General features: G+C 45.0%; 1 protein-coding gene across 1 annotated transcript; it reads right to left on the bottom strand.

Moving 5' to 3' along the window:
* Positions 1-7433: 7433 nt before the first annotated feature.
* Positions 7434-7836, bottom strand: LOC117365870 (60S ribosomal protein L36a). The gene has a single exon (XM_033956787.1). The coding sequence runs from the start codon at positions 7805-7807 to the stop codon at positions 7487-7489; it is 321 nt and encodes a 106-aa protein (XP_033812678.1). The 5' UTR covers positions 7808-7836; the 3' UTR covers positions 7434-7486.
* Positions 7837-10335: the final 2499 nt, after the last annotated feature.

Below are 10335 nucleotides of genomic sequence, written 5' to 3'. Positions count from 1 at the left end.
GCTATGATGCACCAAACACTCAGCAAAAAAGAAAGCCTCCAGCTTAACATAGAGCACTGCTGGGTCTAGGGGAGTGCCTCAAGTTTGCCTGCTAATGCACTAACTGCTTTCAAAATCCCTCCCAGTTGGCAAACTTCTCCCCACCAAAAACACTCCCAGCTTACCAAACTATGCAGAGAACAAAATAGAAAAACAATCCCACAGTTCAAGCAGTCAATGTCCAAGCTGACAAAAAAACGCAATCTCAGCCAAAATAGCAAACAAAAAAAACCTCACAGTTCTCCAGCTCAGTCCTTCAAAATGGTTGCCAAGCCTTTTTCCTTTCCTTGCTGCTCCACAGCCCACACTGGCTTGTGCTGCAAATAGTGGTGTGGGTCCAGCCTCTTCCACACCCAGGTCTATGGCATTGCCCTAGCTTGAGCCAGCAATGCTTTACTTGTGAAGAAACCCTGTCTTCCCTCTCATCTCCCTCTACCAAGAACAAAGTACTGGCCTTTCATGGGGAGGAGCCACACCCTGCTTTAACTGAGCCTGCTCTTACCTGGGCTTCTCTCTGGCTCCCCCGGTGGACACTAGTGAAACCGCAGGGACCAAGGCAGGCACGGAGCCTGACTGGTCACAATTTGAATAAAGACCGATTGCCTTGACTGTCTGGACGCCTCCTTTGCCTCTTTTGCTGTACTGAGACATCCAGGAAGCAATGTCAGACAAGCAGGTTGAAACCCAGGATTGAATGTCTGTTGAGATTTCAGGTGTAGAGTGATTAGCATAGAGGAGATTACAGCACCAAGGTAAGAAGTGTAGATGGAAAACAGAAGTGGTCCCAGGACAGAAACCTGAGGTAATTCTGCTATATCTTTTTTGAGACGCGGTGACCAGAATTGCACACAGTATTTGAGGTGAAATGGATAAACCACAACACAAGGCAAATACTAGAGTAATACTTCTCAGCTTCATGTATCTTAAGGATGTATGCTACCAGTTGAGGGACGGAAAGAGGGCCAGATAAGCCACCATAATCTGATTGGTAGAGTTTAGGGTTAAGACACACACTTTCATTCATCTCAGAATCCTTTACTTGTGAATTGCCCTCAGTTACTGATTTCTAAAAAGGTTCCTTTCCCAGCATCTCCAGAAAAAATGCCATCGCAGAAGAAAGTAATCATGGATAGCACAGCAGAACTTCTCATGAATCGACATAATCCTTAGTTCTATCTGCATCTGCTCGCTTCATTAAGGGTTCACACAAAACTCAACCAAAGCATCACATGCCGAAGCTCTGGTGATGCTGTAGGAAGTCAAGGTGCATTTGTGATCTCTAGGGAACATGGTGACCTCACTGCTACTCAAACTGGAGCTTCATGGACAGAAAGCAGCAGTGACTAGACAAGGAGAGAGGACGTGGCCTAAGACAGAATGCCATAGGTCATCGGTTTCGATTTTGAAAAAGATTTATCCAGCTAACTTCAGAAGTGCTTTTGACCCACTAAATTTGCCCAACTAAAATGCAAAACACACCTATATATAGTTGGTTTAAAAATGGTCAGCTACAGGGGCATTTCTGGGATGGCATTACAACTTACTAAATGTTAGTGCTCAACTTCCAAGCTGGTTATGTGGTTCAGCCAGTAAATGAATTGGGAGCTTAAATCTAACCAGAAAATTTGGTCTGCCTAGATTTAGGGGAAATCATTGTTGAACATTGACCCTAGTATGATCCGGGTTCTGTTTAGGGCCGTGCCCCAAGAGTGAAATTCATGGGATCAACAACCCAAAAACTGCATTTGGGTATACCGCTATCTACTCGTAGTTAAAACTGATGGCACAAGGTGGGAATTAAGGTCCAGCTCTTCCCTCAGTCCATAATAATCAACTGACATTTTAAAGAAGGCATCTTCAGAAGATGAAGGTCAGTTTCATCTAACGCAGCATAAGATGAAGTTTTAAGCTTGATTAAGAGCTCTTTTCCTAGCTTTGCAATTGCTGTCTTAGTTGTGCTTGATGAAAATGCTTGAAGGATTCATTCTAGAATTCAGATGATATGGGAACATCTTTCAATACAAGTAATTTCTCTAAATCATTTTTCTTTCCTTTGATTTTTGTCAGATGCTCTAATTATCTTGGGATTCTTAGGGATAAAAAAAAGAAAGCTTAATGAGAAAACCTTGTCCATCCGTCTTTCTTGTCTTTTTATGCCTTCCTTTCCCCATCTGTGCCCGGCACCAAATGGAGGAGCACAGAACGGAGCTGCAGCGGTTGAAGCAACCACATGGGGGAGCTGTGGCATGGAGCATGAATTATAAAATACCCCTCAACAGACTAGAAGACTGAGAAGTATCTGTTAAGCCACACTGAGGGCCAAATTCTCAAAACTTACTGTGCCTTTAACGATGGTCGCTAAACCAGCTCAGCCAGTTTAGCGTGGCAGCATTGTACTGCGTGATTATCAGAATAGCTCACCTGGTCTTTTCGGAGCTTCCTAGCAGCCTCTGACGCAGCCATGCAGACGTATTACCACGAGGTCATAATTATTAAAATGGTAGCAAAATGGACTCATTAATATTTAAATGAACACTTCGGGCGATTCTCCATCATTGACAGTTGATTCTCAAAGAATGGCGCCAGCTTTTGACAACCCAAAATTACCAGCTGGTCCGGAGGTGCTGGAACTGTGAAAAGTGTAACTCAGGCATCTATTTCTGGCTAAGGCTCATGCTAAAATTAAAAAGAAAAATACACCATTCACATAAATTATGGTAGTATAGTTGTATAATAGTTTTTTTGGGGGGGAGGGAGCAATCTCAAAAGCACATGTCTCAAGGGCGTGTACTAAAGTTGTGTCTTATTCGCACTTGTTGAAAGCCGACGCAGGCACCCACCCTCCCTTCCCCTCCTTCCAATAGTGCTGGCACGCCTATGATTGACACATCAGTGGCATGTGATGTGTGCCTATGACGTGTGCTTGTGGCATAGCTTTTCCCCGACACTTGCACATTTATGCCTCTTTCCGTGGATTATTGCGCGCACGTGCCAATCGCTATCATCAGCGATTCATCTCATGTAAATTCATGTTCCATTTACGGCCGCGAGAGCAGCCCATTGGATTTTACCGGCGATATTAGAGCATCCGGCCCTCAGGGTTTGAAAGCACTATAACTCGGGATGTTCCCAGTATTTCAGTATTGCATTTAACATGCGGTAGCACTCGTGACTCCTACTTAGGAGGAAGTAAGTCCGTAAAGTTGTAATCCCACGTTGATTAACAGAAACACGACTACCAGAGGAATTCAGAATGATTTGCGCCCATTGTAAAATGCTGCCAAAAACAGAGAATTGTGGACTATCCAGAGGAATGAATATCCCCTTTGAACATATAAATACAGTAATAGCTGTAAACATAAGTCAGGCTGAAGTCACAATAAAACCTAACGAGCTTCCTGATGACCCAGAAGGAAGTCAGCAAATGTGAATTAGCAACACTCGTGTCATCGTGACCTAACTTTATAGCAGAGCCAGAGAAATTAATTGCAAGCAGCCCACTGAACCATGCACTAGGTTTCATTTTTACAAGAACCGACGCTTAAGGTAGGTAACCCTCCCCCAACGCACGCTCCTCTGTTTGTTTTCATCTTCTCTCCTGTGGTTCACCTGCTTTGGCTGGTGAGAAACAGACTGAAATGGATCAATAGTCAAAGCTGAGGGTGAGGATGTTTCTTTAAACACCAGCTGTGGCCTTTTTTAAAAATATGATTTTTCAGCACTGCTATCTGCTAGGGAGTATAAGAACATAAGGATTCGGGTGTATCTTAGAACATAAGAATAGCCTTATTGGGTCAGACCAATGGTCCATCAAACCCAGTAGCCCATGGTTCTCATGGTGGCCCATCCAGGTCATTAGTACCTGGCCAAAACTCAAGGAGTAGCAATATGGGCCTTCGCCCATGTCTTAATAACAGATTATGGACTTTTCCTCCAGGAATTTGTCCAGATTTCTCTTAAAGCCAGCTACGCTGTCCACTTTTACCACAACCTCTGGCAACGCGTTCCAGATCTTAACTATTCTCTGAGTGAAAAAAAAAATTTCCTCCTATTGGTTTTAAAAGTATTTCCCTGCAGTTTCATCAAGTGTCCCCTAATCTTTCTAATTTTTGACACAGTGACCAATCGATCCACTTGTACCCGTTCTACTCCACTCAGGATTTTGTAGACTTCAATCCTATCTCTCCTCAGCCGTCTCTTTTCCAAGTTGAAGAGCCCTAACCTTTTTAGTTTTTCTTCAAACAGGTAGAGTTCCATCCCCTTTATCATTTTGGTCGCTCTTCTTTTGACCTTTTCTAGTGTCGCTATATCTTTCTTGAGATAAGGAGACTAGAATTGAACGCAATACTCCAGGTGAGGTCGCACCATGGAGCAATGCGGAGGCATTATAACATTCTTAGTCTTGTTAACCATCCCTTTTCTAATAATTCCCAGCATCCTGTTTGCTTTTTTGGCCGCTGCTGCATATTGGGCAGAAGGTTTCCTCATACTGTCTCCAACATCCAGATCCTTTTCTTGGGCATTAACCCTCAAGTTGGACCCTAACATCTGGTAACCGTGATTTGGATTATTCTTCCCAATGTGCATCACTTTGCATTTGTCCACATTAAATTTCATTTGCAACTTGGATTCCCAATTTCCTAAGGTCCGCCTGCAATTTTTCACAATCCACATGTGTTTTAACAACTTTGAACAGTTTAGTGTCATCTGCAAATTTAATCACCTCACTCGTCGTTCCAATTTCCAGCCCATGTCCAACAATTCTTACTCTCTCCTCCATGTGCAATAGCTTCCCATTCCTCCCTCCTATCTCACTGTGCATCAGCTTTCCATCCATCCTTCCAATCCCCCTGTATAGCAGTTTTCCATCCCTCCCTCCCAATCCCCTGGGCAGCACCTCCAGACCCGACTGAACCCCCACCCCCCATGAGATTTGACATTCCTTTGGGCCTCCAACAGCAGCAGCAGTGGTGGCCGACCAATAGAGGCAGTGCCAAATTGGTTTATTGTGGCCTGTTCCACTAGGGCTTCTCTCTGCCACGTCATCAATGTCATCATCAGTGACACGGCAGAGGGAAGGCCCTGGTGGCTGGGCCACAAAAAGCCTGTTCAGAGTTCTGTCTCCAATGACTGGCCTCCAGCACTACTGCTACTGCTTTCAAAGGCAGGCCCGGAGGGTAGCACCAAACAGGTTGTTTGTGGCCTGTTCCACTAGGGCTTCTCTCTGCCACATCATCAATGTTATCATCAGTGACACGGCAGAGGGAAGGCCCCGGCGGCTGGGCCACAAAAAGCCTATTCAGAGTTCAATCTCCAATGACTGGCCACCAGTACCGCTGCTGATGCTTGCGAAGTCAGGCCCGGAGATATGCAAGTTCTTTCTTTGTCAGCATCGTTAACTCATTGCTCTGCCAGCTTTCGTGAAGGCAGAACCTGGCAGAGAGGAAGGCCTGACGCTAGCAGAGCAGTGAAGTTCCCGGACCATAACACTGATCCTGGGAGCTTCTCCTCATGGTCTGCACCCGGGGTGGACCCCCCTCCCCTCCCCCTACTTGGTACGCCACTGCATTGTAAGTAGCAAAAGATGCCAGAATATGTACTGTTGTTTGAATATTTTACCATTGTAATTGTTCATTGCCTTGGGAAAATTTCTTCAAAAAGGTATAAATAAGTCCTAACAAATAGATAAATATTTTGGTGCCTTAACACGTAAACTATAAAAGAATGAAGACGCCCTACTGTCATTGATAGAATGCTAATGTAACAGGTGAAAGACATGCCTAAAACATAAACGCTTATGCTGGCCGTGGAGCTGGCGTAACTTATGGTGCTCTCTGAGTTATGCGTGTAAGTGTGCATAGCCCCCTCATCGGCCCAGACTCCACCCTCACCCTTCCGAGACTCCGCCCTTGCTCTACCCAGGCTCTGCCTTCTCTCCACCTAGACTCCGCCCCTCTGTCAAACATGTGCTATGTGAGATATGCACGCATTTACAGAAATTCTTCCCTTTATCCACATTAAGGGTAAATTCTATATATGTTGCCCCAAAAAAATCATCACCAAAAGAAGAGCACGTAGCATGGTTCTGTAAACCACATCCGGAGTCAGGTGAAGGCTTATATGCCAATGAAACCAGACCTAAATGTCTGCACCTATGTTGGGTGTGGATCAGGCCGCCCATGCTTGTCCCCTGGACACACTCCCTAGAATTTGCAGACATCACTATATAGCGTATGCTTAGAAAGTAGGGATATCAATTCTAATTACTGCCAAGAATTGGTTGTCAATCGGCAATTATCGGTGCCAATTGGATTATTAAACAAGTCGCCATTACAAATCGGCAACATGCCCAGATTTACACCCGTAATTCTGGCCGCAGTATGCAGAATCTGGCCCTCAGTGTGTAAATTACCCCCCAAATGGGTGCCTGAGACAACAGATGACAGTGTTAGGTGCAGAAACAGAATTCGGTTCTCAGCCCATTGTGCCTTCTGTATTAAAAGTAGCATTCACTAAAATTAATATACGCTAGCAATACGAATAATCAAAACTCGACCTTTCAGATTCAAATCCTCTTTTGAACTAATACCTCAAATATCCATTCCGTGTTGGCTGAGAACTAATCCACAGGGGCTCTCCGGCATTAAAGCTATTCCATTAGTGGTTGTATTCAGTAACTTCCTATTTTAAGTCAGCCTGGTCTCTCCTGGCCAGTGGAAAGCCCTGGACTACTTTCAACAGCTGCTTCGCAAGAGATCGGTACTCCAAGAACACAACCTTTTCCCACTCATTGAGTGAGCCGCTGGTTGATGCCCTGGTGAGATAACAAAGACTTGATTTTATCCAGCGGTTTTGCAATCAACACACCACATGATACAGAAGTTCAATTAAGAGCTGTCACGGGGACCAAAATGCCTTCTGGAAGGTAATTATGTCTAAAAGGAAGTCAGGAGCACAGCTGAGAAGTCTGAAACAATGTTGGTAATATCTGACGCTGAAGGCTGGAGATTGTTCCAGTACAATTATTCCGTTATACCAGTTCTCATAATGGATGCTCGCTTTACAAACTAGTTTGTTTTGGTGTCACACAAACACGTATCCCATGTGTAAATGTGCACACGCATGTTTGTTAATGTATACGTCATGAATTCTTGTCTGGCGAAGCATTGAAACGTTAGACTATTGCCAGGTAAATTAGAGAGGTATTGCCAGACTTGGTTTTCCTGGGTATTTTATCCTAAATGTTTCATTCATTCAGTTTTCTCTACAGTTCTCCCAGGGGAGCTCAGAATGGTTTACCTGAAGGTATGTCTTCAGGTACTTAAGCATTTTTCCCTGTCTATCCAGGTGGGCTCACAATCTATCTAATGTTTTTTTTTTTTGTTTTTTTTTTGAAAGTTTCAAATATCTTTATTCCAATATGCAACAAAGCAATGGAAGGAGGAGCTTAGAACTGAATGACCTGGCCCTTTCTTTTCTTGTCACCTCCAAGCTCAAAATGCTTGCATCTCTTAATAGCCAGCATCCTTTTAGACCTGCAGTTTGGCTCCACACACTCGAGCCTCAAGACAATCTTTTTGGTGGTCTTAGCCTTCTTACGGAAAATAGGCTTCGTTTGACCACCATAGCCACTCTGCTTACGATCATATCTTCTCTTTCCCATGGCATAAAGAGAGTCCTTGCCCTTCTTGTACTGGGTCACTTTGTGAGGCTGATGCTTACAACATTTTTTGCAATAAGTCCTACGAGTTTTTGGGACGTTCACCATCTTGCCACCCGCAACAGACCAGAGAGAAAGAAAAATCTATCTAATGTACCAGGGGCAATGGAGGGATTAAGCGACTTGCCCAGGGTCACAGGGAACAGCGTGGGTTTGAACCCACAACCTCAGGGTGCTGAGGCTGGAGCTCTTAACCAATGCACCACATTCTCCCCATGAAGGGCACATAGAGGCCCTTCAAAAAGCCTCACCGGCAGACTGTAGTGACCTTTCACCGAAGGGGGAGGGCTTAGTGACTACGTTCATTGCAAGCAGAGGATAGTTCTAGATGTGTCTAGATTTAGGCCAAGAAAGCACCTATTTGAAACCTGTCTTATAAGGAAAAGTAAGTGTCTGGTTCTCTTTATGGATACCTTGCATGAGCATACGCTGTACATGACAAGAAAGGTTAGACAAACTGCAGCTATACTCGCTCAAGGAGCGCAGAGAGAGGGGGGACATGATCGAGACGTTCAAGTATCTCACGGGCCGCATCGTAGCGGAAGAAGATATCTTCTTCTTTTTCAAGGGACCCACGGCAACAAGAGGGCATCCGTGGAAAATCAGAGGCGGGAAACTACGAGGTGACACCAGGAAATTCTTTTTCACTGAAAGGGTGGTTGATCGCTGGAATAATCTTCCACTGCAGGTGATTGAGGCCAGCAGCGTGCCTGATTTTAAGGCCAAATGGGATCGACACGTGGGCTCTATTCACTAGGCAAAGGTAGGGGAGGGTCATTAGGGTGGGCGGACTAGATGGGCCGTGGGCCCTTATCTGCCGTCTATTTCTATGTTTCTAACATACCTAGATTTCAAAAGAACACTGAGCATGTGCGAAGAATCTCAGTCTGACGACGGCTGAAGTCACGCCACTGGCTTGCTCATCACTGGAGTGGAGTGGCTTAACAGTGAATTTCTTTGGCTTCTGTATCCCCCCCCAGCCATTTAACAAGTGCTTCAGGTTGGGAGGGGGGCTTGAGCTCAAAGTGCGGAGACCCAGCAACCCCGTGGCTACCCCACTTACATCATTTAGCGCTATACTACTTGTACATGAGAGCAGTATGGGTGGAGGATGGGCAGGGTACTCTTTTGCCTGCTTTACGTGCATGCATAAAAACATACACATGTATTTGATCAGTTATTTTATAAAGAAAGTAGGTGCCTCCTTTTCCTAAGAGAATAGAACTAGGCCCCCTGATACAGAATCACTCTCTAGAGAATGACACGGGACAAATATTTACCCGTCCCCGCGGGAACTCATTTTCCTTTCCCATCCTGGCGAGTTCTTTTGCTGTTCCTGCCCCATTCCTGCAAACTTCGTCCTCATCTGCACAAGCCTCAAACACTTGAAAATCCTAAGTAGCAACATTCTGGAGCTCAGATTGTGATGTCATAATGCCTCATTCCACCAATGCCTAAGCTCTATCCTCATCTGCACAAGCCTCAAACACTTGAAAATCCTAAGTAGAAACATTCTAGAGTTCAGATTGTGATGTCATTATGCCTCATTCCACCAATGCCTAAGCTCCGTCCTCATCCACACGAGCCTCAAACGCTTTAAAATCCTAAGTAGCAACATTCTAGAGCTCAGATTGTGATGTCATAATGCCACATTTCACTAATGCCTAAGCTCCGTCCTCATCTGCACAAGCCTTAAACGCTTTCAAATCATAAGTGTTTGAGGCTTGTGAGGTTAAGGCAGAGCTTACAGGAATGGGGCAGGGAGAGCAACAAAACTCGCGGGGACAGGGTGGGGAAATTGAGTTACTGCAGGGACGGGGGAAAATTTGTCCCCGTGTCACGTTAACTCAATAAATGGCATTACATGCATCGGCTTTATCTGCAATATGTTAACTTATGGAACACTTCAAACCCCCAGCTGATAGCAGAGAGAAAGAAAAAAAAAAAAACGGAAAGAGTAAGGAGAGAGCAGAAAGAGAGGAATCACTGAGCTGGTTGCTTGCAAGCACCCAGAGCTGGTGCTAAGACCCAAAATGCATTGCACTTCTCAGCTGGAAGCTCTTCTTTGCCCTCTGGCCCAGTGGTTCCCAACCCTGTCCTGGAGGAACACCAGGCCAATTGGGTTTTCAGGCTAGCCCTAATGAATATGCATGAAGCAAATTTGCATGCCTATCACTTCCATCATATGCAAATCTCTCTCATGCATATTCATTAGGGCTAGCCTGAAAACCCGATTGGCCTGGTGTTCCTCCAGGACAGGGTTGGGAATCACTGCTCTGGCCCTCCCTGGGTTGCAGCAGGTTCTCTTCAGCTGATGGCAGAAGAGTTTGGCTTCTTTTTTTTTTAATGAGCAGCGCACTGCCTTTCTTCACTTCCTCCTTCCAATGTGACTCAGCATTGCGAGGCTAGCGCTGTGCGTATAGTTCTCTCTCACAGAATCTTTTCTTTTTTTCTTCAAATGCCAGACAGCAGGAATCTCAAAGTCCCTCCTTGAGGGCCACAATCCAGTCGGGGTTTCAGGATTTCCCCATTGAATATGCATTGAAAGCAGTGCATGCAAATAGATCTCATGCATA

This window comes from Geotrypetes seraphini, chromosome 8 (genome assembly GCF_902459505.1).
Source record: "Geotrypetes seraphini chromosome 8, aGeoSer1.1, whole genome shotgun sequence".
Lineage (NCBI taxonomy): Eukaryota > Metazoa > Chordata > Amphibia > Gymnophiona > Dermophiidae > Geotrypetes > Geotrypetes seraphini.
This window is presented reverse-complemented; position numbering and strand designations above follow the sequence as displayed.

What these genes read in the sequence shown, in the direction of transcription:
- LOC117365870 (XM_033956787.1), bottom strand. Translation starts at nt 7,807, where the DNA reads ATGGTGAACGTCCCAAAAACTCGTAGGACTTATTGCAAAAAATGTTGT.